The 19,052-nt window shown below is 54.4% G+C and overlaps 9 protein-coding genes across 9 annotated transcripts; 6 read left to right on the top strand and 3 right to left on the bottom strand.

The window, feature by feature from the left end:
* Positions 1-123: 123 nt before the first annotated feature.
* Positions 124-907, top strand: AYL99_07637 (endoplasmic reticulum vesicle protein 25; the record flags this gene model as incomplete). The annotated part of the gene is made up of 3 exons (XM_018839146.1): positions 124-454; positions 514-814; positions 889-907. 3 exons carry the CDS (start codon positions 124-126, stop codon positions 905-907), a joined length of 651 nt encoding a protein of 216 aa, XP_018691914.1.
* A 1,803-nt stretch (positions 908-2,710) lies between these two features.
* On the top strand, positions 2,711-3,480 carry AYL99_07636 (hypothetical protein; the record flags this gene model as incomplete). Its single annotated transcript, XM_018839145.1, has 2 exons — positions 2,711-2,769; positions 2,844-3,480. 2 exons carry the CDS (start codon positions 2,711-2,713, stop codon positions 3,478-3,480), a joined length of 696 nt encoding a protein of 231 aa, XP_018691913.1.
* Positions 3,481-3,900: 420 nt separating this feature from the next.
* Positions 3,901-5,597, bottom strand: AYL99_07635 (hypothetical protein; the record flags this gene model as incomplete). The annotated part of the gene is made up of 4 exons (XM_018839144.1): positions 3,901-4,354; positions 4,531-4,851; positions 5,022-5,317; positions 5,508-5,597. 4 exons carry the CDS (start codon positions 5,595-5,597, stop codon positions 3,901-3,903), a joined length of 1,161 nt encoding a protein of 386 aa, XP_018691912.1.
* Positions 5,598-6,413: 816 nt separating this feature from the next.
* Positions 6,414-8,383, bottom strand: AYL99_07634 (hypothetical protein; the record flags this gene model as incomplete). Its single annotated transcript, XM_018839143.1, has 8 exons — positions 6,414-6,681; positions 6,750-6,876; positions 6,935-7,225; positions 7,281-7,536; positions 7,594-7,806; positions 7,861-7,980; positions 8,037-8,197; positions 8,260-8,383. The coding sequence occupies 8 exons, from the start codon at positions 8,381-8,383 to the stop codon at positions 6,414-6,416; spliced, it is 1,560 nt and encodes a 519-aa protein (XP_018691911.1).
* Positions 8,384-8,886: 503 nt separating this feature from the next.
* On the top strand, positions 8,887-10,132 carry AYL99_07633 (hypothetical protein; the record flags this gene model as incomplete). The annotated part of the gene is made up of 5 exons (XM_018839142.1): positions 8,887-9,074; positions 9,155-9,306; positions 9,360-9,446; positions 9,509-9,877; positions 9,957-10,132. The coding sequence occupies 5 exons, from the start codon at positions 8,887-8,889 to the stop codon at positions 10,130-10,132; spliced, it is 972 nt and encodes a 323-aa protein (XP_018691910.1).
* Positions 10,133-10,786: 654 nt separating this feature from the next.
* AYL99_07632 (hypothetical protein) lies at positions 10,787-11,844 on the top strand (the record flags this gene model as incomplete). Its single annotated transcript, XM_018839141.1, has 2 exons — positions 10,787-11,283; positions 11,385-11,844. The coding sequence occupies 2 exons, from the start codon at positions 10,787-10,789 to the stop codon at positions 11,842-11,844; spliced, it is 957 nt and encodes a 318-aa protein (XP_018691909.1).
* A 170-nt stretch (positions 11,845-12,014) lies between these two features.
* On the bottom strand, positions 12,015-13,841 carry AYL99_07631 (hypothetical protein; the record flags this gene model as incomplete). The annotated part of the gene is made up of 4 exons (XM_018839140.1): positions 12,015-12,362; positions 12,420-13,131; positions 13,185-13,452; positions 13,526-13,841. 4 exons carry the CDS (start codon positions 13,839-13,841, stop codon positions 12,015-12,017), a joined length of 1,644 nt encoding a protein of 547 aa, XP_018691908.1.
* A 491-nt stretch (positions 13,842-14,332) lies between these two features.
* On the top strand, positions 14,333-15,914 carry AYL99_07630 (hypothetical protein; the record flags this gene model as incomplete). The annotated part of the gene is made up of 4 exons (XM_018839139.1): positions 14,333-14,662; positions 14,715-15,226; positions 15,277-15,604; positions 15,711-15,914. 4 exons carry the CDS (start codon positions 14,333-14,335, stop codon positions 15,912-15,914), a joined length of 1,374 nt encoding a protein of 457 aa, XP_018691907.1.
* An 857-nt stretch (positions 15,915-16,771) lies between these two features.
* On the top strand, positions 16,772-18,594 carry AYL99_07629 (hypothetical protein; the record flags this gene model as incomplete). The annotated part of the gene is made up of 5 exons (XM_018839138.1): positions 16,772-17,138; positions 17,202-17,827; positions 17,881-17,939; positions 18,006-18,056; positions 18,123-18,594. The coding sequence occupies 5 exons, from the start codon at positions 16,772-16,774 to the stop codon at positions 18,592-18,594; spliced, it is 1,575 nt and encodes a 524-aa protein (XP_018691906.1).
* Between the last annotated feature and the right edge of the window lie 458 nt (positions 18,595-19,052).

The raw sequence follows: 19,052 nt of genomic DNA, 5'->3' as shown, positions 1-19,052 counted from the left end.
ACTTGCTACATGCTTTCTTCTCCCCTCCTTAACATACCACATCTTCTCCGTACCTGAGCCGCAGCGCGGCCTTTTGTTTGTTTTCCTTTCCATCGACAACCGGAGCGGTTGTTCGTCCACAGGATGAAGCGTCTCGCAGTCCTCTTCCTCTCGCTCCTCCTATATCCTTTTCTTTCGTCGGCCCTCAAATTCGAACTGGTTGCACAACCGGGACACAGCGCCAAAAATGAACGGTGTATACGGAACTTTGTCACCAAGGATACCTTGGTTGTGGTCACGGCGATTGTGAGCGGGAGCAGAGGCGATGGGCAGATGGTCAACATGCACATCAAAGATGCCGTAGGGAACGATTACGGTAGACCCAAGGACGTTGCAGGGGAGAAGAGGATGGCATTCACAAGTCTGGCGGATACCGCGTTCGACGTGTGCTTTGAGAATACGTTGACGGGACGATGTGAGTGCCCCTGAACCCTACCGTCGAATGTATTATCAGGACTGACAGTTTGACTGAAGCCGCCGTTCCCAATCCCACTCGTCATGTTGAACTCGACATCGATATCGGGGCTGACGCGCGGGACTGGTCCGCTATCCAAGCAAACGAAAAGCTTAAACCCGTGGAAGCGGACCTGCGAAGAATAGAGGAGACGGTCAATGAGATCGTCCAAGAGATGGAATACCTCAGGATCAGAGAACAGAAGCTGCGGGACACCAACGAGAGCACGAATGAAAGGGTCAAATGGTTTGCCTTTGGGACGATGGGAATGTTGGTGGGTCTGGGAGCGTGGCAGGTCGTATATCTGAGGGCCTACTTCAGGTTTGTTTCTCCTATCAAGGCTCACATTTTGCGGCTCTGTTTGTGGTTCAGTGCTGACGAGAATTGCTTCCTAGGTCGAAGCATCTGATCTAAACGGTTCTTTTTCCAATGGATACGCCGCTCACGCCATGATACTGGATTCTGTCATGGAACTTCCACAGCTGAAGGGGGGTTTACAAAAGTTCGTAGACGACCTAAAGGGGCCGCGTCTGTATGGGCCATTGTACGGGTTTCCCAGAAGTACCATCTTGTAATAGGACGAAAGCAATACCTTTGGTTTACTCACGGCAAATCTAGTTTCGGAGAAGGGGGCAATTTGTCAAAGTAGCATAGTACCCTCCCTATGCGACACGGAGCGCCTCTGCAGCTTTTGCAGCGACATGTGGCATCCTGTCAGCCCCAGGTCGCCATAGGAGGTGAGAAGCAGTCGAGCATGAGTCCTCCGAAGTAGACAGAGAGGTGTGACAAGAAATGTCTCGCCGCCTTAAGCTCTTTGTTTGTGCACCTTCCCCTTGTTCTCCCGTCGTCTCGCCTCCTTATTTTCACTTCCTCACTGCTGCACTGCTCGATATCAGGCTTTCACCACCAACATGGAGGCGGGCAACAATATGCCGGCACCAGCCTCCGAAAAGACGGCTAACGCGAATCAAGGGAAAGCTGAAGCAAACGTCAACATGTCTTGGGTTGAAGATTCCGTATGCAATGGTGGTGTTGACGGATCCAAGTTAATATTATCAAAGACAGTTCTGAAGAACAGTAAGCTCTCCCAGTTGGCGCATTTGTGAGGAGTTCCCAAGAAATGACCAGTCAGCCTCGACACCACACCTACTCCTTAGCAAATATTGTCACGATCACTGTCGGTAAGGAGAAGGTGGAATATGGTGTCTACAAGAACGTCCTCGTTGCACAATGCCCCTTCTTCGACAAATGTCTCTGTATTGCTATGAAAGAAGTGAGAGAAAATGCAATAAGCCTTCCGAAAGATGACCCAAGCCTTTCGGTGTGATGGTCGAGTAGGTATACCGTTCCTTGGACCGATTACGGAGCAAGAAGCTTCTCCTCGTCGATGCCTACCCCTCGCCGACAAGTATTGTATGCTCGATCTGCAGAATGCCATTGTCGACAATGTCAGAGGTTCTCGCAGTGCAAGTATCAAAAATATCTTATTGGTATGGGATAAACTGCCAGAGAAATCACCACTTCGCAAATTGCTCCCCGATCAACTGTACTACAAGATATCAAAATCCCCGAGCAGATACAGGCGAGGCACCAACAGTACTATAGATGCATGTGTGGATGCATTGGAGGAGCTTATGGTACAAGAACGCCGGGTTAGCGACTGTAATGCTGCCGAAAAGCATGGATCATAATATCAACAACAGGAACAAGTTCCCTGATCCATTTTCACCAGTGGGATGCGTCTACCATGTTCATACAAATGGAAAGAAATGTATCTGGAGCATGACGCCACAATGGGAAGGGGTGATATCCACACATCGTGGGTGCCTCGACAGACATGCAGTATTCAGCAGTGTCGAAGCTGGGAGTATTTCAACGACCTGAACTGGTTGGCAGTGAACATCACTCCTATAACAGCGCCAAGAGCTGGAGGCGTGAAAAATAGCAGAGAAGTCTTCTCCTTCGAGCAGTAAGGACTCAGACCTTCTGCTCTTGGAAATCTTCTGGCAAACGTGCTGGCGAAGGAGGAAAGAAAAGCGAAAGCGGTGAAGTGGTTTTCTTCACCACAGAATCATTCATGTCGACCTTCACCGTCACACATCACTCATCAAACTCTCACACTCTTCTATCCCTTCCACCACAGGCAAAGCAGCTCAGTCGAAGACACACTTGCAATCCTCGTCTGTTGAACCATCTCACTCTCAAACTTTTCTCAGCATGGCATCAAAGCGCCCTCTTGTGGGCGAGCATGAGAATGCCAGAGTCGAGAAGAGAAGGTACGGGAAGAGGACAGACCCGCCCATGATCCAGGCACTTGAGAGAGAGATCTGAATTAACCATGAAGATACAGCTTTGCCGCGTGTGACGATATCGTCGCCGTCACCGTCGGCCGGGACAAGTTGCAACATCTCGTGCATGAGAGCGTACTCTGCAAATCACCATTCTTCGACAAGTGTCTCCACTCTGGGATGCGTGAGCAACTTCAGAAAGCCATCAACTTGCCCGAAGACGACCCAGAAGGCTTCGCCATCGTCGTCGAGTGGCTGTACTCGGGCACGGTCCCCCAGAAATGCGGGTGGAGGTGTTTGCTGCGCGCCTACAACGCCGCCCAAAAGTTCTGTATGCCAGACTTGCAAAACGCACTCGTCGACTTGTTCAGAACGGAGATGACACCTGCTTCGCTCAGTCCCAACTGGGTGTCGTATATCTGGGGGCACACAGCAGACGGATGCCAGCTCCGCAAGTTGGTTCTCGATATTTTTTACTACCACATATCGAAGGATCCAACTACATACAGGGACTACGGCGTCGGTGTTGAAGAGGGAGAGTACTACGCTGTTCAGATGGAGCGCTTGATGTGCAAGACACAGCTTGCAATGGCCTTATTCTGGCGTTTCGCCGACCGCTCCGATCGTCCATCCAAAGAGCCTGCTAAAATGAAGGGCTGTGTCTACCATGTCCATGAGGATGGAAACAAGTGTACTTGACATGCAGACCTGAACCGACGATATACCCATCTTCACCATGAGGAGGGCTTGAACCGGACCATGTAAATCACACCCCACGGTGACCTGTCGATGAGCACAGGCAAGAAAGACTTCGGACAGAAAGAGACAGATAAATGGCTGGGAGATTCGAGCTGCGGACTGGACTGTAAGGAGACCTGGTTTGGTGTGAAAGTTGGATTGGGCACATACATTGTTGGGTGAACACAGAGTCGAGTCCGAAGTGTGGTTACTATGTTTCAGTTCATTCTTGGGGTATAGGGATGAGATGGGATGGGTTGCTGTTTTGGTGACATGTTTTCCAGCACGAAAGAGAGGCCATTCAATGGTAATTAGTTGGTGCTCTCCTCCCTCCCTTCATCCACCATTTTCTCTCTCTCTCTCTCTCACACACATATACCTTCATAACCGTGACCCCACCACGACAGCAGCCTTATTGTTGTCCCCCCCTTTCTCGTTGGGGGCGGCCGTGAACTCCCTGACCATCTTCAACGCCGCACGCGCGTACGGGAACCTCTGTAGCGCCAACGCGGCCGCCGACTCGCCCTCGCCGCTGGCCTGACGCACGGCCCAGCGCGCGGCGATGCCCTGAATCATGACGCTGGTGCGGAACAGCGCGAAGGCGTCGGCCCACGCCATGTCGCCCCCGCTGTCCCCACGGGGATCCCAGCCGGCCACGTCCCGGTACCACGCCAGACACTGCTCTTTGGTCGGGAGGCCTGGTGGGCCCGCGTCGCCGCCCCGGAACGCCGGGTGCGAGTGCGTCTTGATCTCCGCGAAGTTCTGTGTCACCAGCCACGGCATCGTCATGTTGCTCAGGTCGGACAGCGGGTGGCCCACCGTTGCGATCTCCCAGCTACATCACCGCGAAAAAAGGGGGTGGGATCTCCGTTAGTTTGTGTACAACAAACAGAACGAATTAATTCCCGCTGAGGAGGGAGGGAGGGAAGGTGTATTTTGGGGGACCATAGTCTGTCTGTCCAGGAAGGAAGGACAGGGACGTTAGGAAGAGGGGAAAACAAACACACTCACTCGAGAATCCCAATAATGACCGGCTTCGTCTTGTGAAACACCAAGTTGTCGATCTTGTAGTCGCCGTGCGTGATGGCGCCGCGGTCCTGGGGCCGACGGCTCTCGTCCTCGAAGAAGGCCACCATCTCGTCCATGGCCGGGATGCGGCCGACGGGCTCGCGGGTCTCGACGTCGACCACCTGCGAGTACGACGCGTCGAGTTTCTTGAGGGTCCGGATCTGCCGCGCGTAGAACCCGCGCGGTTGGCCGAAGTTGGTCAGGCCGACCGACGCCGGGTCGACGCGGTGGAGGCGGGCGAGGGTCTGCACGGCTTCTTTCCACCTGGTTCGCCAGCAGCAGAAGAAGACAAAGAGTGGGGGGGGGGGGGCTTGAAAGAGGTGGTTCGTCATCTTCTCGCCTTCCCTAGGACCCTTGGCCTCTCTTAAACCGACCAAGCAGACGGGGAAAAGAGCATATGGACGGAAAAAAAAAGGGTGTGAGACAGAACGTACATGATACTCCTCTCCTCCGGCGACACACCCGGAATACACGCCTCCTGGAAGATCCGGCCGTCGAGGAACTCCATGACGTAAAAGGGCGTGCCGACCACGGAGCTGTCCTCGCACAGACAGTATGCTTTGGGAACCGGGATGTCGGTGGTGTTGAGCGCGCTGATGACGCGGTACTCGCGTTCGACCTGGTGCGCCGCCGTCGTGAGCAGTTTGCCCGGCGGCTTCTTGCGCAGCACGAAGTGCTGGCCGTGGCTGTCGGTCAGTTGGTAGGTCGGGTTGGATTGGCCATATTCGAACTGTGTGTGCACCGGGACATGTCAGTGATAGTCAGGGAGAGGGAGAGACACCGTTGTCGAATAGGTAGATAGAGTATAGACTATTATCTCTTCCTCCAGATTAGGAGAGCCGTGAAAAGGGTAAAAAGAAGGAGACGACGTTGGGGGAAACGATAATAACAACAACAACAGGAATACGCAACGAACGAACCTGTCGGATCTGGATCGGGACCTTGATCTCGGGGACGTGCACCTCGAGATAGCGCTCCAGAGACACCTTGTCGATCGGCTGTCTCATCATCATGAGGTGGGGGTTCCTTGACTCAGGGACAGTATAAGATGAACATGAGGGAGTAATAAACCCCTTGTCGGGCTGGATATTAGAAAACAAGAACAAGATGGATGGGTGGGAGAAATGGTGGTGATAGCACTACTACTCACCCACTCACTCACTATTACCCGAAGACTGGCGGAGGGTCGACCAACTTATGGATGTATCTCACACCCACCTCCTCGAATCAATTACTCACCGTTAGTTAGAAAACCAACACTCGGGATTCTGGGTGAAAAATACCTCGGATGTGAGGCTACCCAGGACCTTGACCAGGAGTGCCCCCCCAGACATCAAGTGGCTACAGTGTGATATTGCTCGCAATCTGCTGCGCAACATGGCCAGGCTAGGGCAACTGGATTATGTATGTACCGAGTACGAGAAGAGGTACAGTGCAGTCACCCCTTCGTCACCGAAGCACGGAACTAATACATTTACTCGGTATAAATGCTATGTATATATATGCGCATGCTCCCGTTCTCAAATACACCTGGGAGTGGGTATCCATATATCCAAACGAACGCTCAAGTGCTGTCATCGACCTTTCCTTTCATCCTATGTTATGTATATGTGTGTATGCATGTTATTGACGAGCTTTGAAACGGGTGCGAGATCGCCAGAGGGCTCCAGCTGGGAGGGTCCACTTGCCATCTGATGCTGGCTGTCGCTGCCGGTCAAAGTCGCGCCGGTCGTATTAGTCCCAATTCTCACTCACTGACTCACTCACTGTCAGGCGAGAGAGAAACACACGGTAAGGGGGGAGGGGGCTTCGTCAAATAAATTCATTTACACGCTGTCGTCGGCCGTCTTGAGATCCTCGGTCACCACGGGGGTCGTGGACTTTTCGCCCGCGTGGTCGTGGGTGACCACGGTGTGGGTGATGTGGTCGATTTCGATCTCACGCTGGTAGATGGCCACCTCGTCGGCGTCACCGAAGATGGCGGCGATCTCCTCCAGCGGCATGCCCTTGGTGTCCGGGAAGAAGAACAGCATGATGAACCCGCCGATGGTGCCGGGGATGATGAAGGCCAGGTAGAACTTCCATCCAATAGTCCTATTTTCCACCTGGTGAGTAAAAATGCATCCGTAGGAGAGAGTTCTTCTGGGCGTGGAGGAACTTACTTGAACGCAGTGGGTGCGGCTTGGAGCCAGATAATGTTCATGAGCGAAATCATCGACACGCCCAGGCAGACGCCCTTGGCTCGGATGTGGCTGGGGAACAGCTCGTTGAGGTAACTGAACTGGGTACCTATTTTACGGAAGCCCGTTAGAACAAGTTTGGCATCCCACGTGGATCCGACACGTACCGTCAAGGCAGAATCCGTAAAAGATCTGGAAGATGTAGAACATGGCCACCGCCGCCAGGAGAGCCGACTGGTTGTTTGATGGCACGAATTGGGCAACCAAAGCGGCCTCGATGATGAGGGTAACCATGCAGCCCAACACACCAAATGCCATGTACCGGTTGCGGGAGAAGCGGTCAACCAAGGCCATGGCCATGATGTTGATGCCCAGCGTGAGGGTGAGCCATCCTGCCGGGTAGAGGAGTTGTTTGACGGGGCTGAAGCCAAGGTTGGCATACAAGGTTGGTCCGTAGTCTTAGGGAGTGTCAGTCAACTCTCACCGGAAGAATTACACAAGATGTATACTTACTGTTGATGACCAACACGCCAGAGCACTGAATGATTCCTGTCGTTCCGATGGCGAGCAGGCATCGCTTGCGGTAGGATGGCTTCTTGATCATGTGCATCCACGAGTTGCCCAGAGTCTTGTCGATGGCGATTTGCTTTTGGATCTGGTAGTACTCTGCGTTGGCAAACTCGTTGTCGGGATCATTAGGATCCGAATGCAGTTTGAAGAGGATCTCCTTTGCTTCTTCGATGCGGCCTTGCATGACCAACCAACGAGGCTGGAGATTCCCGTCCTGTTAGCCGCGATTTTGTTTGCACACTAGGTGACGACGTACCGATTCTGGAACCCAGTAGATACCACAGAGAAGGAACAGAGGCCAAGCACACTGAAGAGCTAGCGGAGGCCGCCAAGTGTCGTCGCCTCCATCCCAGAAGAAGAAGCCAAATCCCACCCATCCTTGGATGGTATACCCGAGAATGAGAAAGACGGCATGGACGTCGACCAGGGCACCTCTCAGATCGACTGGCACGACTTCCGACATCCAAATCTACCAAGCATGAGTAAACAACAGCCACCAGGACAAAGGCGCAAGAGAACGAACCGGAACAGCGGCCAGGATCATGAATGCCGCGGCGCCTGCAAAGAATCGGAAGAGCAAGAACTCGCCAATATTGGTGCTCCCGGCCAGGAAAGCCCCCGAGACAATGGCAATGACTGCCGGCTGCATCAAACGGTCAGCTTGCACGAATACGACCGATCAACCACAGCTCAGCCTACCAGGACGATGGCCCATTTACGACCCCATCGGTCAGCCACATAGGGGAGCATCAAGGTCCCGATGGTGCCGCCCGTCTGGAACAGGCCGTTCATAGTACTGATCAGGTCGGTTCCATTGCTCCTGGTGGCGAGGTCGAAGTATGCAATGAAGGATGGTTGACCTGTTTGGTTGAGATTGTCAGTCTTGCACAGAAGTCGTCGTGGTCAGTTGGATGCTCCATACCCAGGGTGGTGCCGATGATCGAGGCTGTGTAACCATAGGTTAACGACCCCAGGCCGATGAAACACAGCAACAACACATTGTATGCGTTGATCTTTTGCTTCTTGACGCCCTCGAGATGCGGCATGTTGGGCAGCTTCTGGTACTGCTGCAATTGTTCGTTCCTTCGAAACACAAAGTCGTCTGGGTTGAGAGTGAGTTTGCCCGAGGTCTAGAGCTGTATATGAACCTGGGCGCTTCCCCAGGCGAAGGGCATGCCGGCCGAGCGGGTCCACTTGGTGCGTGCATAGCGCGTGCATGGTGCTCCCTTAGATGCATCCGCGGGTGCGGGCAGCTGTGGGGAGAACGGTGTCTTACTCTCCTTTTGCGAGTCAGATGAATCCACCACCCGTGGGTGCTCCATCGGTGGCGCGTCGTGAATCGAGCAAGTTGCATATTGTTATCAGCGTCAGGGCGTCCTGACACCCCTGCTGGTCGACCTCGCCCGGGCGCGACTCGCTGGGCTACAAAATTGGTTGGCTGCCGGGATTCATAAGCGGCAGCAGGGAAGGCGTTGGAGGATTGTAGCAATACACTCGGACTTGTTGAGACCCTGTGAGACCTTCCCAGCCCGGAAATATCGCGCTCCTCATGTCTGACCTCAAACTGCCGTCGTGGAAAGATCTCCCACCCGTCGAGGGTATGCCACATGGCTGCGCTTGGGGCTTGTTTGACAAGGATGGCGTCCGAGACGAGATCGGCACGTTGAACCTCCTTACACCCGAGACTGTGGTCAAGGCCCGAGAAGAGATCCAGTCCGGTAAGAGCGTTGTCCTCAAGTACGTCGAGGTCCCTGTTACTTGGTTCCCGTAGGGCTGAAGCCTGATGACCGGCGGTTGACTCGCATACCATACCATAGTTGGCCAATTGACCACGTTCATGAGCCGGGATTCGACCGCATCAAACCAACCATCAACATCACCGACTGGCGAGCGAAAGGGTCTCCTTGGTACTCGTACGACGATGAGATTAGCATCAACACCCAATCGGGGAGTCAATGGGATGGCCTCCGTAAGTATACAAGCGCGGAATGTACCGAATACTCATACGCTCTTGCTTGCCAGGACACTGGGGCCACAGCGGTACGGGGTTGTACTACAATCGCATCCACCACGACGAGCTCTTGAAAACGGATCGAATTGGGATTGACCGTAAGTCTCGACGCTTTGGATCTTCCAGCCTTGTAATTATCTTACGGTTGACCTTGTCCTAGACTGGAGCAAGCGCGGAGGTATCGTCGGAAGAGGCGTTCTCCTAGACTATGTCGCGTATGCAGCTCGCCACAACATCGCATATGATGCCATGACCCGGCACCGCATCACGCTGGACGTGTTGAAGGACATTGCCAAGGAAGAAAACGTGGACATACATCCCGGGGATATCCTGCTCGTCCGGTCGGGCTGGATCAAATGGTACAACGAACATAGCCCGGAAGAGCGTGTGGCCAAGGTCAAGAATGGATCCGAGTACGTGGGAGTGGATGGCTCCGAGGAGGTGGTGCAGTGGATTTGGAACTCTCACTTTGCAGCCGTCGGTGGTGATGCCATTGGCTTTGAGGCGTGGCCACCGCAGCTACCGTGGTGTAAGTCAACTCAGCAAGCCTCAAACTCGTTCACCTACACTGTCCACCAGTACTGACTCACCTGGGTCCTCCTGCTTAGGTCTACACGACTTTGTCCTTGCGCTCTGGGGAATGCCACTAGGGGAGCTGTGGGACCTGGAGGCGTTGGCGGCCGAATGTGAGAGTCAGCAAAGATGGAGCTTCTTTATCACCAGCGCTCCCCTGAACACTCCAGGCGGGATTGCGAGCCCTCCCAACGCGATAGCCGTCTTCTAGCAGGGGAATGTAGTTATTAGAAGCATTGCAAACCGGATCCAGCACGAGAAGCAGAACAGTAGAAGGGACCATCGTTTAGAGACTGTGTTGTGCTGTGTTGTGTTGTGTTGCGTTGTGGCTGATTTGGGGGACAAAAAGTGAAATTTGCGAGAGACCCATCGAAGCCTACTAGCCCTAACTGCTACATACTAGTAACTACGCAGTATAGCTATGGGCTAGCCGTCCGGGGTACTTTTACTAGACATGCCCCTATTTCCTCTCTAGGATTTGGCCTCCCGCGGCCCGTCCGGGCACCAAGAAAACCCAACTTCTCCAAAGTGGATTCCGCTTGAGACTTGGGACTTCCCCTCTGATTGTAAAGAAACTCAAAAATGTCGACAGAAGAGGGAGGGCTTGTCAGCATGGCTCGAGTCAGATGTTCTTTGTCCCAAGGTTTGAAGCCGTTGAAAGCTTGGAAGCTGAAGAGAGTGAGAGAGAGAGAGAGGCGCCAAGGGACGACATTACGGTACGGAGTATAGGACAGGACATGCCCTCGGTACCGAGGATGTGGTTAACAAGGTTTTATTGTTCGGACGAAGGGGGGAGGTCTTATGACCTTCGGATATCGTCGTCGCACCCGCACGGGGCTCCAGTCTCGTGGTGCCCTTGCCCAGTATGTCGACCGTATCAACGCCCAAGAGGCGTCTGGAACAACTCAGCAGCCAGATCGCACAGCCCCCCATCATCGATGAGGGCACCTACAAAGGAATGCCCCGGGTTGCCCGGCGGGCGGGAGATTCAGTAGGACCACGCGCCCAGGACAAAGTGATCATCATCACGGGCTGCAACTCCCCCCTGGGCATGGGCCGGGCAACGGCTCACCAGTACGCCAGGAATGGGGCCCGGGCAGTCTACATTTGTGACTACATGGACGACTACCTCAATCTCCACGTGGAGGAGATGGGCGAGCTCTACCCCAAGGTGGCCGTCCACGCCCGAAAGTTCGACGCGGGTGACGAGGAGGGTGTCAAGGCTGTCGTCGCCCATGCTCTGGAGACGTACGGCCGCCTCGATGTCTTCTTTGCCAACGCGGCAAACTCGGGGACCTGGAAGGAGGTCTGGAACATGGAGGTCGACGAGTTTGAGCGGACTATCAGGACGAACTTGACCAGGTAGGTCTATCTATACCACTACATCTGCTGCCGGACCGGTTCTCTGGGAAACCCTTCTTCAAAGGTCACTGGACTGACGCACAGCCAAACCCTGGACACAGTGTCTTCCTGGCCATCAAACACGCCGGCCCGGCAATGCAGGTGACCAGCAAAGACAAACCCTATTCCAGCGGCTCCATCATCGCGACCTCCTCCACGGCTGGTCTCCGCTCCAACGGCGGCAGCACCGACTACAGCGCCGCAAAGGCCGCCGTCGTCAGCCTCGTGCAGACGGCGTGTTTCCAGTACGCCGGGCGCAACATCAGATGCAACGCCATCGCCCCGGGCATGACGCACTCGGGCATGACGGAACCGGTCTTCTACGGTCCCGCCCGCGAAAGGGGCACGCTGCACAAAGTCGGTCAGCTGTGTCCGCTGCGGCGCGGCGCGGTGGCGGACGAGATCGCCCGCGTCGCCCTGTTCCTGGGCTCAGATGAAGCCAGCTATGTCAACGGCCAAGTCTGGGCCGTGGACGGGGGACTGAGCTCGGGCTTGCCTTACAAGTTGGGGAATATGGCATGAATTGTTGGATTGATCGATTGATTGACGTTCATAAACATGATATATAAAAAACGATGCTCCGTGCAATTGGTCACTAAAAGAAAAATGAAGACCCCCATCACGCTATATATATATATGCACCCTTTTCTTTCTTGCTGGAAAATAGCACTCCCGAGAGGAGACTTTCGTCTTCAAAGCTTCGGCCTTGAAGTGAACAGCGTCATGGCATCCCTCTTCGCCCACTCCTTCATGACCTTCCGTTGGATCTTGCCGCTGGGCAGTCGAGGGACTTCCGGGACGAACGCGACACCGCCCACCAGGCGCTTGTGCTTTGACACCCGAGCGTCCAGCCACTCCCGGATCTCCTTCTCGGTGACTTTGCCGCGAGACTCTTCCTTCAGCGCCACATACGCCCGGGGCCATTCACCGTCGTCAAAGGTGATGCCGATGACGCCCGCGTCGGCAATGTGGGGATGTTCTATCAGCGCCGCTTCGACCTCTGCGGGCGACACTTGGAGGGCTTGCACCTTGATCAATTCCTATCACACCCAAGTTAGCTGATGGCACAAGAGACGATGGGCACTCGTAGGCTGTACCTTCTTTCGATCGACGATCGCCATCCACCCGTCATTGCTCATGACTGCGACATCGCCGCTCTTGAGCCACCCTGTCACCGGATCGAACGTGTCGACCGTCGCTTGTGGGTTCTTCCAGTAGCCCAGGCAGACCTGTGGGCCGCGGACGTAGAGTTCTCCTGCTTCCCCTATACTTGCCTCCCTGCCATCATCCGTCATGATCTTCACCTCGGTGTTCGGCATGACGACGCCAACCGAGCCAGTCCGGGATTTCTCCCAGTACGGAATGCCCGACACGGCGCACGTTGTCTCGGTCATGCCCCATCCCTGCGTGATGCGGACGTTGAACTTCTTGGACACGTTGGCTTCGAGCTCTCTCGAGACGGGTGCCGCGCCACACAGGATCTCCTTGACGCTGCTCAGGTCGTAATTCGCCGTCTCGGGTCTCTTGTTCAACATGATCAGAATCGGAGGCACGGTCTGTAGCCGGGTGATCTTGTGGTCCTGGATGATGCGGAGGTACTCGATGAACTCGAATTTGCTGATGATGAGCATGGGAATGTGGTTGATCGTGGCCATGAGGATCGCATAACACTGTCCATAGGCGTGGTAGAGGGGCAGGAATCCTGCCCATTTCTCCGAAGGTTCGAAGTCGTAGAGAGATTTGATCTGCTTGACGTTCGAGACCACGTTGAAATGAGATACGCACACGCCCTTGGGCAATCCAGTGGTGCTGAGACAGCGTCAGCTCCACATGCAAACACATGTCATGGTCACACCACGTACCCAGATGAGAAGTTGATGGCAGCAATGGTGTTCACGGCCTCCCTCCCTGGGAGCTTCCTCCACTGCCACTGCTCTCCTTGCTCGGGAGTCCCCAGAATGACTCTCCAATCTGGAAGGCCGTCGACGGTTCCGGTCTCACGGTCGGAGAAGACATACAACTTCATCCCCGGCACAGCTGCTTTGGCGGCAGCAGCCTTCGCCGTCGGGATCAAGGAAGGATGCACCAGCATTATTTTCGGCTGCAAGACGGTGATTTGATATTCCAATTCTGGCCATCGACAATGAGCTTGCGATGTTCATCCATTTTGACCGGCCATGCCTTGTCCAGATGATCTGCCTACCTTTCGCAGTGAAGGTCGGGTTGGCTCCAGAGAAAGCAGCCCCGATGCCCACCACCCCAAAATACGATACTGGGACCATGATATGATTGGGCGTGAAGAGCAAGCATCTATCCTCGAACTGGACGCCCAACTGCTGGAGACCGTACCCAAGCCGCTTGGCCAAAGCCAGGGCACTCTTGGGAGAATTCCAGTGCGACGTGTCCGCGGCATTGATCCAGAGTGGCTTGTCGGATACCGGTTGATCGGGTGGGAACAGAAAATCCAGGACGCTGCATTTTTGCAAGGGCAGGGACTCGATCTTGGAAACGAAAGGCATCTTCGGCGTCGAAAAAGGAGAAGCAAAAAAAGCAAGGATCAACGTCTAAAACACGCCTTCCAGCACGAACACACTTTTGGGGAAATGAGCGTGAAAGGTCTATATCAAGAGGCCATGTTTTCCGGGGAGCTGGCTGGACCCGCCTGGCACGAGCTGTTGCCGTCGTGGACGCACCAATAGCCGAGAACAACATGGGTGGATAATAAGACGGCGATATGGATGCAGGGCACCAAGTACGAGGTACTCACCACACGACGTCGATTGCGTCGAAGTCGCGGACACTCAGCGGTGGCCCGTGCTGTGGAAACATCTCCGCAACTGAAGAATCCGTTTACCTCGGCCTTCCGTTCTGGACGACTCGCAGCACCGGTGGACTTAGCTATCTGTGGGCCTGGTGCGTTGGTTCAAAACGGCCAGCAACAGCCTCATGCCATGTGGACTCTGACTCTCACAACCACGAAGGCTCGTACGGGAAGACGGAATCCAACACCATGACCATCACCATACCAGATCATCCGTCCCTGGCTCGGATCCCTCCAGGATACAGGACAAAACTGAGCCCCAAGGCAGTCGATATCATTGCGAGAGTATACGATTGGGTGGAAAATGAATGCATCCCGGCCGATCACATTGTCAAGGCACAATTGGAACAAAATCGCTGGGCGTTGCCGCCATACATCAAGGAGTTGAGAAAGAAGGCCAAGGCAGAAGGACTGTTCAACCTGTTCCTGCCGAACCACTTCAAGGAGAGCCCGGGACTCACGATCCTGGAGTATTCCTGCTGCTGTGAGCTGCTTGGGCGAGTCTACTGGGCTCCTTTCGTGGGTAGCAAGACGCTCATGGGACCAAGAGAGGTGCTAACGGAGCGTCCAGACGCTCAATTGCCATGCTCCAGACACCGGCAACATTGAGCTCTTGGCCAAATACTGCACGGAAGAGCAGAAGAAGAAATGGATGCAGCCTCTTCTGGACGGAGAGTGCTTGTCAGCCTACTCGATGACGGAGCCGGATGTTGCTGCCTCGGATGCAACCAACATTTCGTGCCGGATTCGGCGTGAAGGCAACGAGTACGTGATCAACGGCCGGAAACTGTACGGGAACTGGATTGGAAATGAGGATGTCAAGTTCTACATCCTGATGGGATGCTCTGATCCAGACAATCCCGATCCTTGGAAGCGGCACTCGACAGTGATCGTGCCCAGGGACACTCCGGGATTGAAGGCGGTTCGATACATGACCATCATGGGCTATGACTGTGCTCCAGAGGGACATGGTGAGTATGTGTATGAGAACGTGAGGATCCCCGTGGAAAACATCATCCTGGGAGAGGGCCGGGCATTTGAAATCGCCCAGGGTCGACTGGGGCCAGGAAGGATACACCATTGGTGAGTCGGGCTTCCAGGGCATGGCTTCCCTTCCACTAATGTCATTGGAGCATGCGTCTGCTCGGTCAAGCTGAGCGCGCATACGAACATGCACTCATCAGAGCTACGGATGTGAGGAAGAAACCCCGCGGCAAGTTGATTGGTGAGTTCGACAGCAATATCGAGCGACTGGCCGACATGCGGATGGAGATCGACGCTCTTCGCCTAGTTGTCCTGAACGCCGCCGAGACCATGGATCTTATGGGCAATGTCGCCGGGAGATACGCCATTGCCCAAGCGAAGATCATGGTGCCGCTGGGTGTGACCAAAATCATCGACGAGTGCATGCAGATGTTCGCTGGCCAAGGGCTCACGCAGCACACGTTCCTCCCTGAAGCTGTAAGGCCACCCCTCCCCTCTTGTCTCGAATGGGCGATTCTCCCCGTCGCCCCCTCCAACCACCCTTAGGAGTGGTCTCGACTCGAGCTAACGGATTGATTGGTAGTGGACATACGCCAGGTTCGCTCGGATCGCCGACGGACCGGACGCTGCACACAAGCATCAAGTTGGACGAGATCAGCTGAAGACTGCGGCTGAGGTCAGGTCGAAACATCTCGGGTACAAGAAGAGGTACCATGAGTTGACGAAGGAGTGGGGAGTGCCTGCGACAGAGCGGTTTGAGTATGTTGCGCGTGTTGAGAAGTTGTGATCGTCATAGATGACAAACCAGGGTGTCATTGGATCTTCACTCGCCCTTATTATTAGACATTGAGGTGCTGAGCAGTGCAGCAGAGTGCTGTAAAGAGATGTTAAGTACCAAGTTGCTTGGGTATGGGGAGAGGCAGTCGACCACGGAATACGAGGTAGAGAAAGGACAATTATACAATGATTGAGATGCTACCCGTGGAAGGTGCTTTGTTGGAGAGCTTCCTCATAACGAGGGTGGTGCTGCCTAAGCACATCCATACTAGGTACCCTCACCAATAATCGTCTGGGTTTGGCACCTATAAGCCCACCTCACAAACTTACCTGGAAACCAGCAACCCAGCTCCCTATCAGCACCCCACTGGCACCCCGGTGCCCGAACAAGCTCCCCTGGGAGGTACCCAATAACTGCGTATCTCTGTCCTCCCGTATCAGTAAAGCGCTGGCCAGTTGAGGTTTCCTAAAACTTCCGCTAACAGCCTAATACCACTCTGACCGGTCTGCCTCATTCTGAAAAAGTCGAGCCGCAGCTTTCGCCCCGTCCAAAATTTCGCTTGGTTTCGTAGGGGTGTTTTGAAGACTCACATTGGGTTTAGACGGCGCCCGGACGAGGCCCAGGGGAGGTTGGAGGGGTGTGTCCGGGTGTCATGGGGGAGGTGACGGAAGGCCATGATGGCCATGATGGCATGTGCCGAGGCCAACAAGCCAAGCCCTGACCGCCCCGCGTGCTTCTTCCGACTTCTCCAGAATTCCCCCCGTGTGCTAAATCCTAGCTTCACTTAGTATCCCGTCGTCCGTACATCGTCCAGCATCACAAGAGCACATACACAGAGGATCCTTCTGGATAACCCTCAGTCAGCCATGGAGACCATGGCCCTGTCCACCGAGATGCTGCTGCCCATACAGCTGGCGACAGGGCCGCAGCCACCAGGTCGCAAACCCAAGCAGATCAGTGACAAACGACGCGACAAGAAACGAGTGGCCGACCGACATTGTCAACGCCAGGCTCGAGCCCGTACAAAGAACAAGATCGCCGAACTGGAGTCTCTGGTCGCCCATCTGACGAGTCAGTCCGGCAACGAAGTCTGTAGAGAGCTGAGGGAGCAGCTCGAGAGCGCGCGTACCGAGATCCGGTCACTCAAACGCAAGCTGGCGACGATATCTTCCCTGGCCCAGGTCAACGTGGACGAGGTGTCGGAGGAACAAACCGACGACGTTGCGGAGAAGGGTAGGTTGCCACCCAGCAGCCGCCGTGGTGACATTGCTTGAGCAGCTAACAACGGCTTGCCAGAACGCACCAACTTTTCGTCCCCTCTTGCTCCGCTCAACCCGTCCAAACCGTCTCCGGCGGTCATGGACGAGCTCCAGGCGGAAACCAACAGCGACGCTGGCCGCCAGCGACGCGCGCCTGTCTGTAACATCCACGGTGAGGCCGAATATGGCTTCCCTCTCGATGACAGTCTTAATTTAAACTTTTCGGATGCCTTGTTCGATGAGCAAACCTTCAATCCGATGGGGTTAGGTCCTTCACCACTTGAAATGGATGAAATGGCTGGCCCCCACAGCAGTCATACAGTCACCGCAACAGCCACCACTTCCATCCCTCTTTCGTTTCCGGAAAGTGGGTCCTCGTGCACGTGCGCGCACCACACCCAGCCTCACAAGCAGGCCAACATGTGGGCATTTGTGAGCGAGACGTTGATGGACTGGAAGACTCACAACTGGCCCAAAATCAGGAATAATCAGTCTGCCGACGATATTGCTGTCCGTGCCGTCATTGAAGGCTGGGATGAACCCAGCCTGAGCAATTTGAGCGCCTCGTGGCGCATCTTACGGGAGGTCGACCAGAAAGTATGGTCCCAGTCTCGCACGATCGATCGCCTGGCCGTTCTCTGCATCATGAATTTGCTGCTCCAGGTACGCCGCCGCCCCAAGAAGTGGCCAAGGAGCTGTCTGACTTCAGGATACAGTGCCACCTCAATCCCTCCCCAGAAAATCTCTTGAGACTGCCTGCGTGGTATAGAGCAAGGTAACATCTTATCTCCAATCCTTTCCCTCGTTCTCTGCTGGGTGTGACAGCACTGACCGGCACTAGGCCATCGCAAATGGCCCAGAAACATGCCTATGCCATTGATTTCTTCGTATGGTGGGTGACCACCCAATAACCCCTGAAAGTTCCCTCAAGACCATGGTCTGATTTCTTCCCCCCTAGGCCGGGCATCCGCGAGCGATTCGTCTATCATTATCACAAGTACTGCTCCAACCGGTTCTGGTCACTTCTAGCAGAGCATTTCCGCTTCGTCTGGCCGTACGATGTCCGTGATTCCTATGTACACAATCATTCGACGAATAAATACCAGCTGTCAGATTTATTCTACCGCCATCTCAACGACCTCACCTCGTTCACCTTCGTCGTAGACATGTTTGGCAACTACCCGGAATTCGACTCCGACATACCCAAATACTTGAAAATCCCCCAAAGCCTGACCGGCAAGGAAGAGGGCAATGACGCACGCACGAAGCGATACAATGAGATGCGTGGACACCAGAAATTAATTGGATTTGCGCCTATGCCTCCGGCCGGCCCTCAAGGTCAGTGGTTCGTACCACCACCGAACGACATGACGAAAAGCGTCGGCCCCGTGTTGTGGGCACCGCCGATGCAAGTCAACCAGTTTCTATAGCGCCAAAATGGTCGGGACATGGTACATCATATATGGGACATCTATAGGAAACTATTGTGTGGGAATTTCACCTCAAGCTGAAGGATCACTCGGCGTTTAGTGGTTGGCATTTGAAATGATGATCATGTATATCGCGAAGAGAATTTCGAGGTAGTTTCGAGGAGAAGTCTTCCTTGTGTTAAGTACAATCTTCAACCCTTTCACTAACGCGTCTTTGTGAATGACGATCCCCAGATTGTTTGCTATTTCTACACAGAAGAATGTTCTGGTGCTCGTCCGCTGACGTCGAACGGGATCCCGGTAATCCTGGCTTTGTCGCAGGTGGAACCTCTCAAGCAGCTCTGTTTTACACCTTCCACTTCACTTTTCCCTTCTTTCATTTATTTCATTCCTCTTTCGTCAAGGCTTATGTGGAAATGAAAGACCCAGGAACTCAGCTTCCATCACATTTTGGACCT

This window comes from Fonsecaea erecta (genome assembly GCF_001651985.1).
Source record: "Fonsecaea erecta strain CBS 125763 chromosome Unknown Scaff6, whole genome shotgun sequence".
NCBI lineage: Eukaryota > Fungi > Ascomycota > Eurotiomycetes > Chaetothyriales > Herpotrichiellaceae > Fonsecaea > Fonsecaea erecta.
Note: the sequence above shows the minus strand (reverse complement) of the source record. Positions and strands in the feature narration are given on the sequence as shown.